The sequence below is a fragment of the Aedes aegypti genome, chromosome 2, assembly GCF_002204515.2.
Source record: "Aedes aegypti strain LVP_AGWG chromosome 2, AaegL5.0 Primary Assembly, whole genome shotgun sequence".
NCBI classification, from domain to species: Eukaryota; Metazoa; Arthropoda; class Insecta; order Diptera; family Culicidae; genus Aedes; species Aedes aegypti.
In genome coordinates this window covers 157,391,666-157,411,865 of record NC_035108.1, presented here as the reverse complement: position 1 = coordinate 157,411,865, position 20,200 = coordinate 157,391,666, and the positions used below count along the sequence as shown (strand labels likewise).

General features: G+C 35.2%; 1 protein-coding gene across 2 annotated transcripts in view; it reads right to left on the bottom strand.

Annotated features, from left to right (window-relative positions):
* The window catches only part of LOC5570787 (glutaminase kidney isoform, mitochondrial), a 45,506-nt gene extending 36,750 nt beyond the window's left edge, over positions 1-8,756 (bottom strand). Inside the window, exon 1 of one of the 2 annotated variants that reach the window (XM_021842915.1) lies at positions 7,966-8,756. In XM_021842915.1, coding sequence (XP_021698607.1) covers positions 7,966-8,232 — 267 coding nt within the window. In that variant the 5' untranslated portion in view covers positions 8,233-8,756. The remainder of the gene's footprint in view (positions 1-7,965) is intronic. The other variant, XM_001653249.2, reaches the window with a different exon arrangement.
* Positions 8,757-20,200: the final 11,444 nt, after the last annotated feature.

Genomic DNA, 20,200 nt, shown 5'->3' with positions numbered 1-20,200 from the left:
GCGTCAATGCCAAAAAGAAGAAGTTTAGTTCAAAAATAACTAAAATTTTAAAGTAGATGGAGTACCGTGTGTTCTGCTCAGAGGATTCGAACATTCATTAAAGAACTAAAATTTGGTTATATTTACCATTTTTTTCTCCGTGTTTGTGGCTTGCAATCTGGCAAAATAGTTACTTCGTACTTATTCAGTACGAGCCACACAGTATTTATTGAGAAACCTAACACTTTTGCAATTTTTATTCCTGATCAAGACGGTTTTTTTTTTTTCAAATTTTTGTGCGCAATTATTTCCCTTCTCCCTTCTTTCATGTTTAATTCGAGAAGTGCGTTCGAATCAAGCTGCGAAAAAAAATCATGTGATGCTATTATTGTTTTTGACCTCCATGTGTGGTTCAGCTTCTTAATTGGACCACTAGAGTCGTTGTAAGAACCAAAGATGTTTGTTCCAATTCTAAGTGGTCCACGAAATCGAAAGAAATATACAATCATAATGTTTCAAAGGCTCAAGTGCTGTAAGGCATTACGGAGCCATGTTTGTGTCATTATTATTATTCGTAAAATAAAATCCCCTCGGCTGTTCCGGATAATTTTGTACTGCCCCAGAACTTTAATTTCAATTTCTGGGTAATGCACTGTTGCCCAAATTATAAAACTCTAGACCGCTGTTAATACTTTTGTGATCATTTGTAGCATACATAATACATTTAGTTACATTAAATTTTAAATCATAGCACTTGCAGAGCTTAATGTTGCATGCCTCCCTTAAAAATCAAAGCTTGAGAAGATTCTTTACCTTGAATGACATTATCCCGTGATAATGGAATTCGAAGTAATGCTATTCTAGGAATAGAAACTCGCGGTGACGGTCTTCAGGTATTCGGGGTAATGGAATTCAAAGTTAAGGGGTATAATTTAAAAAGATATATATAATATGATAAAAACAGAGTTGTTCATGGATTCAACATAAAGTTCAATTCTGGTTATCAGAAAATCGTAAACTGTTATGTGGCCCTGTTGATTACCTGCTGGTCCAATTATATTATAATAATTAATTATGATTGGAATCCTACACAAACTGAAGATCTCTATGTGAACTTTTATTATTTGTTTTTTTTTTAGATCGCAAACTGTATTTGTTAAGTAAAGACTGACCAGCTATCATGACCCTTCACAAACAGCGAGGGTTTCATTATTATGCGACTTCTATTACATTTACTGTAAACAAAAACTGTCGAGTATTGTTCTTAACAACAACAGCGCGACATCCCGTTCTCTAGTCCAGCTCTAATTATTCGGTTGGAATCGTTAATAATATCATATTTCAGAAAAAAACGTGGGTTGAAAGCATGGCTGGTGCAAAGGAATCGGGACATGGAATTTAGTGAACATATCATGAATGTTGAGTGTCTTGCATTTTGACATGTAAAAAGGCTCCTTTTCAATGCAAACGAATCGAATCTTCGCTCAAGAATCAGGTTCTCATATGACCTTGATTATCTACCTGATAAGCTGATGAAAAAATTAAATCGTAATTCGGAGAAAATTTAAAGCTGATAAAAAGATTAAATCGCAAGGTACATGATACAGTCAACTCACCATAACACAATATTGAAGGTACCATCGAGTAAAGGAGGTATCGAGTTATACAACACAAATCCAATGCAATTGCGATCCAAAGAACCATCGAAGTAGCCATGAAAACCAACTTTTACTATGGTACTCTAGCTCGATATCGACAACAAACTTTAAAAATAATACATCTAGGATCTAGGAAAATCAAGGGGGTGTCCATTTCACCCCGTGTGTTTATTCAGAGAACGAGCATTCCAATTTAAAATATTTTTAAATTATTATTTGGATCCATTAGAAAAAACGTAATCCAATAACAATTTGATTAGTAAATTTTACACCAACTTGGACTGCTTCAGCCATATTGGTGGCTTTGAACATTGCATCAATCATTAGATTCATTTGTACAGTTCAAAAATTAAAATCAGAAGCAGACATATCACTTGAAGTGGGTACATTTGATGATTTTCCGTTAGAATTTTGGGTAGACGAAGAGGCGGAGTAGATGTTACCTGTGGCGGTAGGGTTTTTTTTCCATTTGATTTGAAACAAGTAGAATGGGTACTCATCAGTGCTGGGAATGGTAATAGTAGTAGGCTTGAATATTCGCGAAAATCACGTGGCTCACCCAGTACAGTAGTTCAAAAACGTGAATCTCATCAAGTAGCCTCTGTTGGGTGCACGAATTTTCTAAATCATGAGTGTCATTGAAGGCTCTAAATGCGGGAAATGCAGCGGGAAATAGAACATTTTTCTACAGTAATTTAGGGTTGCCCTTAGCAACGGGTATTTTGCAATTTTCAAGGCATTTTGCCTACAGCAAAGAGGGCGTGAGTTTCACTGGCTTCGCTGACTGTGACTGGCTTTGTTTGGCTACTGTAGAGTGAATTTCAGATTTTTTCCCAACCCTGGTACTCATAGTACGAATAGGGGAGGAGTTCAAATTACCTGCTACGATATCGGCAAAGGATTTTCCGTGGGTAGATACATTCGAAATTAAAAGATTCGAACGGCTACCCGACGGATTAAAATTAGTTTGTGAATGAGCATGATTATGATCTTCCTGATGGGTATGATTCCTAATCAAGCGATCGTTAATCGAAAAATGAGTATTGTTTGATACTCTAACAGGGAAATTCCGGAAAGGACCGTTATCGTAACGGATATTATCTTTCATCTGCCTGGCACGAGCATCAACGACTCTCTTGCGTGAAGGGCAATCCCAAAAAAATGACTTATGATTGGCCCCGCAATTCGCACCTATAAACTTCATGGTATCTTCCTTCACTGGACAGACGTCCTTAGTGTGAGAAGAACCTCCGCAAATCATGCATTTGGCATCCATGCGGTAATTTTTTGTACCATGACTCCTCTTTTGGCACCGACGGCACTGAGTGGGGTTCTGGTAATTTCCTCACACGGACTTTGAACAAAAGTTTTAGTTTAAAAGTTTAGTTTTATTTAGTCCTTTTTTGTCAAAGTGAACTAAATAATATTCTTGAGAAAGCCCTTTCCGAACAATGCCAGATTGAATTCTCTTTTTCATAATGATTACTTGGACTGGGGAAAATCCAAGTAAAACATTTATTCCATTTTTGATCTCTTCATAGTCACTTGAGAGACCTTTCAAGACAACTTTGAACAAATGTTCAGTTTTGTCGTCATAAGTAGAAAAAATGTGCTTCTTCTCTTCAAGATGTTTGAGGAGAAGTTCGTGATCTTTAAAAGTTTCCGGCAAAACGCGACAGTCTCCTTTCTTTGCGATTTGGAAGGAAACCTTGATTCCCCTAATAAAGTTCAAGATCTCCTGCCTAAATCCCCCAAATTCGGAACATCCCGGTCAACCAGTCAGTGATTTTCGATAGCGATCGATATAGATTCGTTTTGAACCGTTAGCGATCGCCATCGTTGGTTAAGGCTAAGTAGCCCGTCATTCGTTTTGGCAACAATGATGACTTTTCAGCTTGCATTTCAAAGTGATAAAACTCAGTCTTGATAGTTTATATTGACTATTGAAAATGTATCACTGTACGCACTTACATGCATAGAGTATGCTGATACTTTTTCAGCTGTGTCAGTGCAAAACCAACTGATTTTCTTCGATTCGAAATCGTGAGATGAATTAGCAACAATCATCAACAACGCGTGCAAATTTCAATGATGGCCTACTTCGCCTTAAAGATCTATAAAGAATTATGAAGACTTGTTGGACGGGAACTAACCACGATAGGCGGCACTCTTTGCTTCCTCACTTGAATCAAAGAGCCTGGGCTAGAGGCTGCTTTGATTTGGTGTTCGGAAAATTTGTCTAGAGCATCGAACTGATTATACTCATTTCGATGCAATTATCAACATTATTCATTTCACCCTTGGAAGACAGTTCGCATTCCGGGGAAACGTCCTTTCTTCCATTCTTGCCACGTTTAGTGACAGTTTTAAATCCCACTTTTTTGGAAGGAAGTTGTGAATTTAGAGATTCACCCTTCCTTTTGTTTGCTATTGATACCATGTTTAGTGAATTAACGAAAGAAGACGTGACCTTCGAGAGGTTTTTCCCAAGACAGTGTCCAAGAAGGATTACCACCGCTAACTTTCGCCAACGGGTTCAACGAAAAATCAAAGGCACGGGTTTAAACAAGGATCGTAAAGGGATCAACAGTAGAAAAAATAGTACTGAAAAGTACTGTTTTAGTAGCACTGAAAAGTACCGTTTTTAATTAATTTTTAAAAAGCGCTGAAAAGTACATAGGGTCGATGTACCAATAGCCGCATAGCTAAGAACAAAAATTTGTATAAAATCGAAAAATAACGCTAGCGTCATTATTTCTACATCATCTGAAAGCTTTTTGTCTTGGCTTTGTGGGAAAAATATGAAAACCACGAAAACTCAAATGTTTGTATTTATTATCGCGTGTGCCACTATAGGAATACATGTGCCTGTAGTAGCACTATTTCTAATTTCTGTTCCTATAGTAGCACTAGCATCACGGCGTTGGCAAAATACTTATCAAAACCATATTTGCACAAAACTTTTTTATTTTTCCTACAAAGAGGAGTTCAAAAGCATTCGTTTGATGTAAAAAAGTTCTTAATTCATCAATTATTTCGTATAATAAAAAATAGTTTCTCTGCTACTATAGGAACAATAGGTTTACTATAGGCGCAAGGGAGCTCAAATTTTAAGCAAACTAATTATTTCGACCATCATTTGAACAAAATCAAACTGTGTTTCAATGGTACTTAGGTAAATAGCTCCTGACCTGCATGTCAAAAAATGTTTTGAAGAGATTTGTAGCAAAACGGCCGTATAAAGCCACTAGTGCGACTATAGGGGACTGTCCGCTAAGGGAACACAGACCCTACTGTTTTTTATTGCTCTAGGTAGTTTTTAAGAAAACTTCCAAGAGTAGAGAGAATTTGTGTATGCACAGCACGAAGGTACGATGCGCACTGTATGTTCATTTTATGATTTATAACATAGTGCTCTTCAAATTCAACTACGAAGACCTGTAAACTCGAAATATTTCAATTCCTAAGGGTACCGAGATGAGCCAGCCTCGGGCTGGAAATCCCGTTAATAATGTTTTTAAGGGTAATAGAAAAAAAGTTATTGGATAATTTCCTCTCGGATTACGGTGCTGAAAAGTTTGCAATAGACGAATTCCATGTCGAATCTGTCAGTCACAGTACTCGACCATCTTCGATTTGCAGTAAATTTTGCACATTTTTTCGGTATGATACCATAATTGTTTTCCATAAAAAAATTGATCATTTTGACCCGAGAATAGTTTTTGAAAATGGTCTATAAATTTATGCATGCGACTTATTTGAAAACTCTAACTCCGAAACTGTTGATTTTAGAGAAAAAAATTGTACGAAGAAGTTGTAGTGAACTGTATGGCCTACAAGAAAAATATATTTTATGTTTTTAATGAGAATTCAAAAATCAAACAAAAATTTTGATTTACACGAAAACCCCATTTTAATTATTTTTTTTCAATTTTCACCATAGAATCTTGATAGTAAACAGATGTTTGGGACAAAGTTTCATGATGGAGAATTTTTTAATAAAAAAAAGTTTTTCTAACAGCAACTTTTGTTCGATTTTCAAAATTGAAATGATTCTAAACCATAATGATTATATGAATAATTTCTCTAGAAGTAGTCATTTTCGAATTATATCGAGTATAACGCATAATATATTATTTTAATATTAAAATAGGCCATTTTCATTAGTTATTCGCGATTGTTCATCAATATTAATACGTTTTCGTGAGTAAAGACCATATTTCTTTCCACTTACCTCGATATAATTCGAAAATGGCTACTTCTATAGAAATTCCCTCCCCTTGGTTACGCGACCTTGCCGCGATGGGAGGGCATAATCCATTAGCCCATATGATGGAAACCAGAGGCGTAACCTGTAGTGGTGGTATCACATTTTGGCATTTTTTTTTTTGCTCAAAGCCGCGTCATAATTCATATGGCATAGACGCACTAATATCTCGGATGTGATCCAACGGACATTCTGCGTCATGGATAGAATTGATGCCCATTTCAAATAATTAATCTATTCGATTTGGACATTAATTCTATTGGTGACGATCAGTTTGCCTTTTGCTAACCAGAATGATTCATAGCCACTCTTACTATTAGCTAGCTAGGCACATCGTTATCATGTACGACGTAGGGAATATTACTCTGAGAAAAATGACTAGAAGATTCACTGAGTACAAATAAGTGGCGACAATCTTATTTTAATATGTTTTTTACATTACCATAACAATTTTGTAACAATGGTATAAATAATCTAATTCCAGCTTCATTTCGCAAAATTTACAAGTAGAAAGTAGGCGTGGTGAAGCATTGCATTTGCCACCGAAGAGTGAATCTTGTAGGAGACTGTTATAGAAGCCTAAGGTAACTTTACTCTTAAATATTCACTATAAAAATGACTATGGAAAGTAAGACGCTGAGATCGATCATTAGGGTTGCTTGCTAGGCTCGAGAAATAGTTGAACAGACAAGGAAAGTGACTTTTTTCTTGAAGGATATATGAACGTAATGACCAATAAATACTTTTAACCAGTGCTGGGAATGGTAATAGTAGTAGGCTTGACTTTTCGCGAAAATCACGTGGCTCACCCAGTACAGTAGTTCAAAAACGTGAATCTCATCAAGTAGCCTCTATTGGGTGCACGAATTTTCTAAATCATGAGTGTCATTGAAGCTAAATGCGGGAAATGCAGCGGGAAATAGAACATTTTTCTACAGTAATTTCAGGTTGCCCTTAGCAACGGGTGTTTTGCAATTTTCAAGGCATTTGCCTACAGCAGCGATGGGCGTGAGTTTCACTGGCTTCGCTGACTGTGATTGGCTTTGTTTGGCTACTGTAGAGTGAGTTTCAGATTTTTTCCCAACCCTGCTTTTAACAATAAAAAATGAAATTACTAGAACTACTACTAAACAGTCTAATTTTGTTAAGACTTCACGACAATTGGCATTTAAGCCGTAAATGACGTAAAAGACAGGAGTAATCAGAATAGCACTTAAATGACAAATTATTTAAAACCATTTTGACTAGACAGTATTATTAATGACACTACTACACTACTATTTCAAACAAATTCTGATAGAGCTGCTGATTTTCACAATGCTTCCTTTTCTCAAAAGCAAGGGAATATGGGTATTTTTAAAAAAACTATCACGTCACAATACAATAAAAAACAGTGTTCATGTGGGCACCATAGCCTAGTCCGTCTGAGTATTGGTTCTGGCAGAGGGGAAACAGGCAAAAGCCAGACCGAGGGTTCAGCCTTGACAAGTTAAGCTGTCAGGCAGCTCCAACTGAATACCATACAAAAAAAAGTCTACTTCTATAGAAGTTATCCATATAATCATCACGGATCGGAATAATTTCCAGATTCGTATTGTATCATCAGAACGTACTTATTATACCAAAAAAATCAAAATTTTGAAAATCGGCCAAAAGTTGTTCTTAGAACAACTTTTTTATTAAAAAATTCTCCATCACGAAACTTTGTCTCAAACATCTCTTTTCTAATAGTCTAAACGGCCCACTACAACTTCTTCATAGAACATTTTTATCTAAAATCAACAGATTCGGAGTTAGAATTTTTCAAACAAACTGCATACATAAATGTATAGGCCATTTTCAAAAGTTATTCTTAAGTCAAAATTATCAATTTTTCTTTGGAAAACACTTATTGTATCAAACCAAAAACATGTGCAAAATTTAATCCAAATCAAAGACAGACTATCGAGCACGATTTTTATTTTTTTCGACTCATTCTGGATGGAATTCGTCAATAATGTTTGCTGGGTATCTAAAGCATGTTTGTAACTTAAATTGCCCTAAGTTGTATATGTTACTTACCACAGCAGAATCGTGAATGTTTCGACGATGATCGTCGCTGTAGAGTTTCAACGATATCGGGTGATTCTTTCCGAAAATCCTCCGATTGTACTTTTCATGAGGATGTGTTCTCCACTGAATTGGATGCAATGGGGTGTGCTTAGCTTCAGCTAGGGTGGACAAATTGTTACTGACCGCCACCGTAGCTCGTATCCCGAATTGAAAGTTGGATGTGAAAAGTTGCACTGTGGTGTTACACCGACTTCTGAGATTGTGCATTTTCAGCATTTTTTATCACCAAGCTAATCGAACACCCTCACTTGTTTGTGTTACGGTTTGCCCTTCAAATCAGCTGAACTGATTATTACTGCTGCGCTCTACGAGATCGAGAAAAATCGATTTCCCGTTTTTCGTCTATTTTATTACTTAAAATAAGTCTGCAAATCTAATGCCAATCTGAATTGAATGGGATATCTCGCTTCAGGATCCTTATGCGTTGTGTAATTGCTTGACGAGTTAATGACGAAGACGATAAATATCTCTTGCCTTTTTGCTCGATAAGAACACTTCACATACAATCACGAATGGCACTTTTCACTTGCCAGGACACTCCGAACGCCCACTTCCCAGTAACCTACTGTATGACTGAGGGTTGTTTTATGCTTCACCGTTTTCCTATGTCAATGTCGTGAAATCAGCACGAGAGGGAGAGATTGAGAATCGTAATATTTACACTTCTCAGCGGCACCTGCGTGAACGCGCGTTTCGTCTACTCACTGGACTGTTCCGAACTGAACGGAAGCAAAGCGGTTCATTTAGTACAGCCGAAACATTTATAACATTACGTCGCGGAATTTTTAGATAACGCAAGGAAAAACCTTACCTCAGCGAATCTCGTGATTCATAAGCGTATCTGATTACGATTCGTATATGTATCAACGTTCGATAAAACACCATGCTTCAGTTACCTCTAGTCGGGGTATGCTCTGATCGGAGCTCATTCTCATACATCTCTCTCGCTCTCGGAGAAATTCAATCCTGTTTTCATTCAACTTTCATCCCCTCGCCATGCGGAGTGTCGGAATTTGCTGGCTAAACAGAATGGGAGAAAGAGAAATTGTTGTAGGCGGGAAAAGTTATGTCTACAATTCATTAAGACGACCGCCATTCTTCGTTAGATTTTATAGAAACATTTTACCTAAACGCTACGATACTTACCTGTTACTAACATATAACACTCTTATGGAATTACAATCAAATCAGAAACATCAGCTTGCGAAGCTCAAACCATATCTATTCTAATTGTACATCAGTGATCACCAAACTGCGGCTCTCGGCAAGTTTTTGTGTGGTAAGGTAGGGTGATGTGCTAGTATCCATCGTATCAAGCATTGATCAGTGAGAACAGCAATTTTCCTAGTATTGCAGTGAATGATGCTGATACAAACCGATGCCAAACAATTCTTCCTCAAAACGGCTTTATCACTGTACAATAACATTTTGATAAATCTTGATCTCTTTTTGGAAATAATGCAAAGAAAATGCATCTTACCGTATTCTCAATCCGTCGTATCGTTTTCAACTCCGTCGCAATCAGTTTCCAGATTCGTCTCACAACTTACGGCTCACTTTGATGTATTGAGTGGTTAAAACACAATACATCAACGCTATAATAAAATGTTTTACGAGAAAATATAGATCTACGGGCATCTCCCTCCATTCCTTCAGCATGATGGAATATACTAATTTCCTTTAAAATTTATTGTTCCTCATCAAAATTCAGCCCAAACATATGAACACAGTTTCTTTTGACCGTACAATTCTGGCATTTGCTCACAGTACAGCGAAAACAACACAATCAAAGGAACCGTATTTTTACGCACACATTGATGCGAACAAACTTTTTTTTCTTAGTACGACGGGTTGAACTTTGTTTACATTCTCAATTATACGCGGTGGTTGAGGAAATTTCGTAAAATTTGGGGGTTTATTGAAGTTTTACGGCGTGTGATTGGAATGAAATCCTTCAGTGAAGAAGTACGAAGGTTTTCCATAGTGAAAATAAGTGCCCGGCGATGTAAGTCACACAGGGGTAGGCTGACCATAAGCCAACCAGATAAAAACGGGACAAATAAAAAACAAAAACGGGACATAGATTATGCGATTGTGCTACTTTTCCCCGAATGACCCGTTTCTCTGAAGCCATTTCCCCGAATGGCCCGTTCCCTTGTAAAGCAATGCAGCTCAAAAAAATGCAATAATAGTCTTTACCCGAGCAGGCGAAAAAGCTAAGTAATAGCAAATTTTGATATGGACATACAAAAGTGATATTAACTTAAAAGATATAAGAGATAAAAGATCCGAAAATAATATCTAAAATTTACTCCTGGAATACTACAGTCGACTCTCCCAACTCGATGTACTATAACTCGATATATTCTATAACTCGATGGATTTTGCGGTCCCTTCAAATTCCCATACATCATGCTCTCCATAAGTCGATGTTTCTATAACTCGATGTCTCCACTAGTCGATGCCACGTGGAAGGAAAATTCCCCTCCATAACTCGATATCCATCTAAAAACCCATTTTTTACAGTGGTACATGGACCATTTCTGGTTTGGCAGTTAATAAAGGACTTGCAAGTTGTAATAAAATCTCAAAAACATAAAAATAAAAAAAATAATTTTTAATAAAAATTAGGGATTTTTCGAACATTTTGAAAAAAGTGTCCAAAGATAAGTAGATAAAAAACCGAATTTAGTACTATACCATTTAATTCCACTAGAGTTCTATGTCCAAAGATATTTTTTCAAAATGCTATCAACAAAATGATATTATCTGCTTGCAGAAGTGACCAAAAAAGTATAGGAAATATAGAAATTTGAGACCTTGATTTTAAAATTTTTGTTATCGGTATGTTCTATAACTCGATAATTCTATAAGTCGATGGTCCCTTGAATGTCGAGTTATGGAGAGTCAACTGTCTTCCAAGTTCCAACATCAATTTTAGCTATGGCTCAGAAGTTCTAGGAATGAAATTTTGATATATTCTTCAGATCTTTTATCTCTTATGTCTATCATATCAATATCTCGATTTAATGGTCAGAACTTTGCTTCTGCTCGGGTAGTGAGATAGTGTTGAGTTAAAAGATCGATAAGCTACCAAAGAAGAAGATATTTGATCATTCTCGACTAAATACATATTTCCAAAAATACATATTGTTCACCACCTTGAAATGCGAAAGGTTCTGACAATTATGAGTGTAATGACTTTTCGGAGAACTGAGCTGTTCGGGGAAACGGGGTTTTCGGGGAGCTAGCATTCTGAGAACTGGCGGGAGAACGACATTCGGGAAACCGCCATTCGAGGGAAAGTAGCAGAACCAGATTATGCAATCCTAAGCTACATGTATGTATGATTCAATAAAAATCACTTAAGAACCTTGAAGCGCAATCTTTGATTTCCGAGAAGCAGCGTTTTTTGAGTATTTAACGATTTTTACACTTTTCAATTTTTCCAATTCAAATGTAAATTTTTCTAATATTTCATTTCTTTTTTGAAATATCCACTTTTTAAACAGTTAATTCAATCAATTGCGTATCAGAAGTAAACACATAGTTGTTCTTTATAATTTTAGGTATTATAGAATAATTATCTTATGAAGATCCGTATTTCGGAAATCCTCCAAAATTTGGCATAAATATGAGTAAAGAAACGCAAAAAGTTAAGCAGAAGCATGTACGGATCAAGTTTAACTCTGTTTGAGAAACTAATAACTGCTTGGAAAGTAGATGAGTAAGACAATATACTCTGAAATATCACTAAAATCTGTTTGTTATGTTTTCAATGTTATTGTTTTACTGGTGTTGAAAATTATGTGCCAATTCTCCATTTCCTAAAATACGGGACAATTCGAGCATTTCCATAAAACGACGGGACAGCCCGTCGAGGGGATGAAAACGGTACTGTCCCGTTAAATACGGTACGTATGGTCAGCCTACACAGGGGGGCGGGAAGAAACTTGTGTTGGAAAGTGATGTGACTGACGTCGATCGCTAAGCATTTCTCTCAAATCGTGTTCGTCCATGCGATTTCGGTGAAAAAGTGTAAAGTGGATAATTGAACTGAAGTTATTTATCGAAATACAGTAGTTTCATTGCATTTTTGGTGTACAGGTGGACGAATCATAAAAGCTTTCACAAAATTACATTTGGAAAATGAATGTATGTTGCAGGTAAGTTGGAATATCCGCCGTAATGGAACATTTTAAGTTTGATACGACGAATAGTAGCTCTTACGACGAAGAAGAACGAAACCCTACCGCGGGGCAAGTGGGAGTTCTTTTTGATCCTTTGACCTTGACGCTTGCTGCTGGGCAGTGCGTCAAGAAAGCCAAGTTTTTTTTTCCTTTTCGGGTCGCGCGCCTTTTTTTTCTGAGTGCTTTTATATAGCCGAGCAAACAAGTGAGGCTGAGAGCTGAGAGTGGATTGTGGCTGCACAGTGAAGGATAAAGGATCAATTGGTGAGCTCGTTTCATGCTACTATTTCTAATCTATAAAATATGTATGACTGCACATTAAATCGTTACAATTGTGGGACGTAAATATGAATTTTCAACAAACTATGAATTGTTCGTCACTGTGAGTGTCGACACAAACTCTGATTCATGAATTATTTATGTTTCACATTTTTTTTTATTTTCAGAACACCCCTTTTTACCTTTATTTTTGTACTTAAAAAAAAAAAACTTTGAATGGTTCGACACTACAAGTGTAGACTTGTTGGACTTGTTTGGATGGTTCGCCACTGTAAGTGTCGGCATAAGAATAAGAGTGTTCTATGATGTTCCAACCAATCAAGTTTTTTGTTTCTTTTCAAATAAGTAAAATATAATAACAAGGAATGTTACATTTAGGTATTTGTTCAACAAACTTTGAATGGTTCGTCACCTCAAGTGTCGGCATAATTTTCCACTACATAGAAATTGTTCATATCAAATGAAAATATTATATTTACGTATAAGCATGTATATATCTCACAAATCATTATTTATCATGGTCTAATCGCTTATCAAAGTGAATCCTTTGACCTAACGATCCTTCCCATTAACAAACATCCCTCCCAGTAACCTTTGTGGAGATGCAGAGGCAAACACGGTCTCCAAATAGCAAAGGTTACAAACTAACATTCCTTCCCCCAATCCCACCTGACTGCAAGGACGTGACCGGCGCCGTTATTGACCCTGTATAAATAAAGGCACTGAATTATGCACATTGAAGAAGATTATGGCCAATCCCAGTCAAACTTCTAGTTGATTCTTTGTGCATTTTCACTGACTTCGGTCAATCACGGAATAGCAACCATTGATATGTGTAGTCAGTCTAAGCTAAGCTAATCTAAGGTAAGGTACCGCGGGGCAAGTGGGTAAATGGGGTAAGTGAAAATAATGTGTATATTTTACTGAATATGTGAACTAACGTTTCAAAATCATGCGTAAACCGTTGAAGCCATTCAGAACATTACGGTAGGTAAGAGATTCCTGAGATTTTTCAACCATTATTGCATAATAGAGCAAAAGATTGTTAACCTGTTAACTGGTACTCCGTAACAAGTTGGCGGCGTGCAATCTTATTTTAATATTTTCAGTACAAAAAAGTTGCGGAAAAAAAATATTCTGTACCACTTCTAAGTTGTCCCCTCTGACAGTTTTAAACTGCAATAAAAAAAGTTTTAGAATTAATTCGACATAGACCTAAAAATAACTAAATTGAAACACCGTCAATTTTCCAATCACATGGGGCAAGTGAAAAGTTTCTCATTAGAGATTGAATTTGTTTTTTCTCTCTAGGTAGCTATAAGTACACAAGGTTCGCAATTATCATAGAATAACAGAACGTGCTTATAATTCAAGAAACACTATACTAAAAGCGTTAAAAGCTATTATCATGGCCAAATCATGGAACTTCTCTAAAAATAAGGTTGCCAAATATTACGATATTAATATGTTTACTTCGGTCAGCTGATTAAAAAGAAGACGTTGATTGGAAAGTTCCAATATAAGACAACGCACGGAAATCTCGTGGAATGTCTATGTAAAGCTAGTTCAAAACATAAAAATGGGGTATAGGTGTATCCACATAAAAAAGTTTCTAAATACTTTATTGAAGGATTCCGTTTGATTTCTTTTGAAGAGTTATCCGACGTCATATCCGACTTTTTTAAAAACAAATAACGAGCGGTGGAAAATCTACAGAGCAGAAATGCAATTGCTGTCCCATGATGTAAAAACTAACATTGGGAATGTTGCAGTTATAATGTTGTCGAATAATTTCAACAAACATAACTGAACAGAAGAAAATTCAAGTAACAAGAATAAAATTTTCTTTGTATACATGTTACTTTATTATTGTTCATTGAGACGCTTTAACAAATGTTAAAGGTAATAGAAATCGTGAATGTAACTGTTAGTTTTGGATTTATTGTTCAAAACGATAAACTTTTCACTTGCCCCACCTGTGGGGCAAGTGAAAAGTAAGGAGACTATTTTCAAAAACTTTTTCTGTACTTTTTTCTTCAATTTTACATAAAAATCAATTTCAGTATATTGCTTATATTTGGTGGGAGCCAAGCTAAAAAATATACACGACCTGATATGTTTTAATTTAAGGTCTCTAGAATTTGAAGAATCCCAACTATGCAAAATCCATTACCCACTTGCCCCACGGTACCTTACACATGTTCATTTTGGATTTAAGTGCGATGTGGCCCGTATTTTTTTTGGAAAAACACATACGAAGTAAGAATAATTTTTTGCCTTTCGAATGCGGCTTAAAGAGTTTCAATTGGACGTGTAATGACAGAGATATGGACCGAGCACTTTTGTATGTTTTTGAGGGGGTGAACCCAAACGTTTGCATGGGAGTGTATGCTCTTGTATAACAAGACACGGTACAGTTTTAATAAATATGACTCAACTTGAGACTTATTTTCAAAAATGTGAATTATGTTAGCCTATTTTTGCATTTTCGAGACACAGTTTCGAAAGCCTTATCTAATTTCCTTAACAAATGAATTGAATTAATTATTTGTTTTTTCAATCTTTTGAAATATCAGGAAAAGAGTACACTGGATGCTGTTTATCACATTTTTTTAGAGCAAAAATGAGTACCATCAGTGCACCAGTATCCGCTCATGCTCCTATTTCCTCTAAATAGTGTAAAATTTGATTTTTCGTTTCAAAAACCAACACTTTTTCGCACGGATATATTCTAGCAATATTAACAACTTTTAAATGAAATCGTCTGACATTAATTTCATTTCATAAAATAATTCTGTATGTTGAAAACACAAGACCTCGTGAGCGGTTATTGGAGCAGTAGGTATTTTTGTGTGTTCCAATAACCGCTCATGCAAAAAATGAAATATTTTTTTAAAGAAATGTCGATTTTAGTATAAAGCCTTCTTTATTGCAGTAGTAGCTATGGTTTGACCATAAAAAATATCAGGATAAATAACGATATTCGAAATAATGCACTTTTTAGTAAGTTCGTTACGGAATCTTTTTACTGTGAGTGGAAATAGCAGCACTTAGATGCAGTAACAAATACAATTAAATATTTTTTTATGAAAGTTTTTCAAATTCTTTTTTATTTTGTCGCTGATTACCTATACTTTAAACATTAAAATAGTATTGATCGACACAATAGTTATTTTATAATTAACATTTGAACACATAACTTCGTGAATAACATGGATCACTTTTTCAGTGTACATCAAATGCACATCAATTTGCATCAAATGCATTTTTTCGACATTCGAATCAGTTTAGCCCTGATCCGCACCATTGGGGATTTTTTTATTTCCGTACGGGTTCGGGCCGAAAGGTCTCAGATTTTCATGAAACTTTTTCCACAGGCTGGGCTCATTAATATATGAATAAAAAAATTGAGAAAAATTCAGGGTCCCCTTTTTTCCCCGAAAACTCAGTTGGAATTTTTTTGTTTTCCCCTGACACTACTTACTTTGAAAAATCATAACTCAAGAACGAAGCGTCATAGAAACAAAGTTTTTTTTTATGAAAATGAATGCAAATTTTCTCAGAAAAAAAATTAACTGGAAACAGTTTTCCACAACATTTTCCACCGTTGAGAAAATTCGTAAAGAAATGCCGGAAAAACTATGTTCCAATTAGTGGAAAACTTTCAAAAATATATTTTTGAGAAGGTAATTTCATAAGCTTTAATCGCTGAAATTTTTGAAATGGTATTTTTTTCGTTTCTGAGTTATGGCCAATTTTGTAAAAAATGTGCAAATGTGCCATTTTGAGCCTTTTCAGCATCGAAGCATCGAAGAAACAAAGTTTTTTTTTATGAAAATGAAAGCAAATTTTCTAAGGAATAGAAAAAAATGTTAACTGGAAAAAGTTTTCCACAAAATTTTCCGCCGTAGAGAAAATTCGTAAAGAAAAGCCGGGAAAACTATGTTCCAACTCGTGTAAGATTTTCAAAGAAATATTTTTGAGAACAGAATTTTATAAATTTCAATCACTGAAATTTTTAAGATGTACTTTTTTTAATTCCTGCGTTTGGTAATAGTTTTGTGAAAAATGCCCAGATTTCTCGTACAAGCATTTTCGTTCGAAAATCATAAATGAAGATAAAAGCGTCACAAAAACTTTTTTTTTGTCAAATCGGAATCAAATTTTCTCAAAACTTTGAGATATTTTGAAATGGAATAAGATTCCCAGGACATTTTTCACCGTTGAGGAAAATAAATAATGATAACCCGATTAGCTAATCCAGATTACAAACAAAGTACCGCCGTGCGGGGTGACATTGGGCCTAGGGGGTGACTTTGACCGCCTCTTTCGATGCATCTCATTGCTAGTAGGAACGCCAAAAAATTAATCTATGACCAAGTACTGGCTATTTATAACGCATTCTTGAAGCTTAATACATTGTTTTCATTATTCTGGCTTTAGATTGCTGTAAAAATATTGGCCCAAAGTCACCCTTATGGACCAATGTCACCCCGCACGACGGTATGTTAGAAAAGAGCGATCAATAAGATCCAATCCTAAACATTTTTTAAATAAGGTACCGTGGGGCAAGTGGGTAATGGATTTCGCATAGTGGTCGTGTGTATTTTGCGAAATTGAAGAACAAAATACAGGAAAAGTTATTGAAAAACGTCTCCTTACTTTTCACTACCCACAAATGGGGCAAGTGAAAAGTTCATTGTTTTGAACAATAAATTGAAAAACTGACAGTTAACATCTGTTAAGGCGTCCCAATGAACAATAACACAAGTAACATTTGAGCAAAGAAAATTGTTTTATTATTACTTGAATTTTCTTCTGTTCAGTTATGTTTTTGTTGAAATTATTCGACAACATTATAACTGCAATATTTCCAATGTTAGTTCTGACATCATGGGATAGCAATTGCATTTCTGCTCTGTAGAATTTATACCGCTCGTTATTTGTTAAAAAAAAATCAGATATGACGTTGGATAACTCTTCGGGAGAAATCAAACGTAATACTTCAATTAAGTATTTAGAAACTTTTTTGTGTGGATATACCTTTACCATTTTTTTATGTTTTGAACTAGCTTTGCATAGATATTCCATGAAATTTCCGTGCGTTCTCATATATTGGAACTTTTCAATCAACGTTTTCCTTGTAATCGGCTGTCCGAAGTAAATATATCAATATCGTGATATTTACAACCTTTTTTTTAGAGAAGTTTCATGATTTGGCCATGATAATAGCTTTTAACGCTTTGAGTATAGTGTTTCTTTAACTATCAGCTCATCCTGTTGTATAGGATAATTGCGAACCTTGTATACTTATAGCTACCTAAAGAGAAAACACAAATTCAATCTCTAATGAGAAACTTTTCACTTGCCCCACGTGATTAGAAAATTGACGGTGTTTCAATTTAGTTATTTTTAGGTCTATGTCGAATTGATTCTAAAACTTTTTTTTATTGCAGTTCAAAACTATCAATAGTGTCAGAGTAGTGCACATTTTTTTTACAAAATTGGCCATAACTCAAAAACGAAAATACAGGGTGATTACTATATCCTGTCAGTAAAATAAGTAATCATAGAAAAAAAATGGTTAAATGAATTTTAATTACCAGTGCATATCCAGTTTAGAACATCTAAAACATTTGTCTTTGCTATACAAAGATAACAAATTATTTTTTTTACCTCAATTTCCAGCCACAAGCATTGTTTCAGAAGCATTACAGTTACCACGCACGTTATTCAAAAGCATATATTTTAACAAAAAAATACATATTTTTTTCGCTAAAATTTTCCATAATCGGTCTTATTCTATTCCCTAGTAAGTCTAAAAGATTGTGGTAACATGCTGTTTCAATCAGGCAATTTTTTCAGCGAAGATTAGTCAAAAATACATATCTGTGGAAAACGTGCGTGCCAGGTGCAATGCCTTTAAAACAACACATATGACTAAAAACTAAAGTAAATGAAAAAAAGATTGAATATTTACTTTGTCAAAACAAACTTTATAGATGTGCAAAACAGGATGTACACCGGAAATTAAAATTCATACATACATCTTTTATCTACGAACAAATAATTACTGACAGGAATTAGTAATCACCCTGTAAATACCATTTCAAAAATTTCAGCAATTAAAGCTTATTAAATTATCTTCTCAAAAATATTTTTTGAAAATTTTCCACGAGTTGGAGCATAGTTTTTCCGGCTTTTCTTTACGAATTTTCTCAACGGTGGAAAATTTCGTGGAAAACTTTTTCTAGTTAATATTTTTTTTTTATTCCTGAGAAAATTTGCTTTCAAAAAAAATCCAACTGAGTTTTCCGGGAAAATAAGCGACCCTGAATTTTTCTCATTTTTTTTATTCATATATTGATGAGCCCTGTCTGTGGAAAAAGTTTCATGAAAATCTGAGACCCTTCGGCCCACTTTATACGGAAATAAAAAAAAATCCCCCATTGTGTCGCACAGTGATGCGAGGGCGGAAAAAAGTCGAAAAATTTGTTCTCACTATTTATTTCCAAAACATGTTTGTATTTTTATACGATAAATGAATATTCTTTTTTCAAAATTTCATGAAGATTGAGTAGAAATTGGATTTTTTAGAGCATTTAGATGAACATGATCGACGTAGTTATATGTTTTGCTCCTTTGTAAAATACCTATATTGCTGTGTACATTTGAAATGCATATATCAAATGCGGAAACACCAAACGCGGTAAGATTTTTCACAAGAAATGCGATGTCAAAGATTTTTCTTGCTAGGGCGGCGGTGATTTATATGAATCATTGCTAGGTGTCCTTTGATTGTTTTGTGTTCCCGCATTTGGAGAACGTTTAGTCAAGATTTGCATCTAAAGTGCAAACAGCAATACAATACGGACTCACTAAAATAAGTATTGCAACACTCAGCTGAATATTGAATCACCCTGAAAAGTTTAAAGTTAAAGTCGAGTTCTGCAACGAGTTACGTATAACCTTTTTTTGCAATTTTATAGAAGACCTCTTGAGGGTATCAGAAATTATATCGGAATGCATTCACCATTATTTTACAATTTCTGAAAAAAAAAAAAACAGTTGCGTAATGAGAAAAGCGTTGAGTAATGAATCATTACAGCACTGGTTTCAGTTGTGTAATGACTATTCCCGCACGAGCAGTAGTTGAATTAGTCCCAACATGGTCGGATCTTTTTGTTCCTACACGGATTGTTAAGGAAGACTGGCACATGAGAAATAACTGTACAACACAGAAGAATATTTCATGCGGCGTCTTGTCCGTAATCAAATTTAGAATATACACTACCCACCATGTATGGAATCGCTACACATATAAACCGATTACGATTTCATCAAAAAATAAAATAGATACAGCAGAAAAAAATAAAATAAACAGATACTTTTAGATACACTCCTTAAAACCAATCGGATAATGCTTTAACGTAACAGCGTCAAGAAGACAACCCCTCTAGCACGATGTAGGTAGCGCAACCCTGGTTAGGGCCTATTGAGGAAAAGGTCGAGGTCCACCAAACGAATTTATTTTATGGCAACAGATCCGGGGCAATGTATAAAGGACAACGATTTGAGAGTCGGATCTTGGAACGTGACAACTTTGAATGATATCGATTTATGATAAACAATTTCGCAAATGTTGGCCTATGCAATATAATCTGTGACCATTGGCTAATACCGTTTTGTCTTTCACATAAAATAAACTATACCGA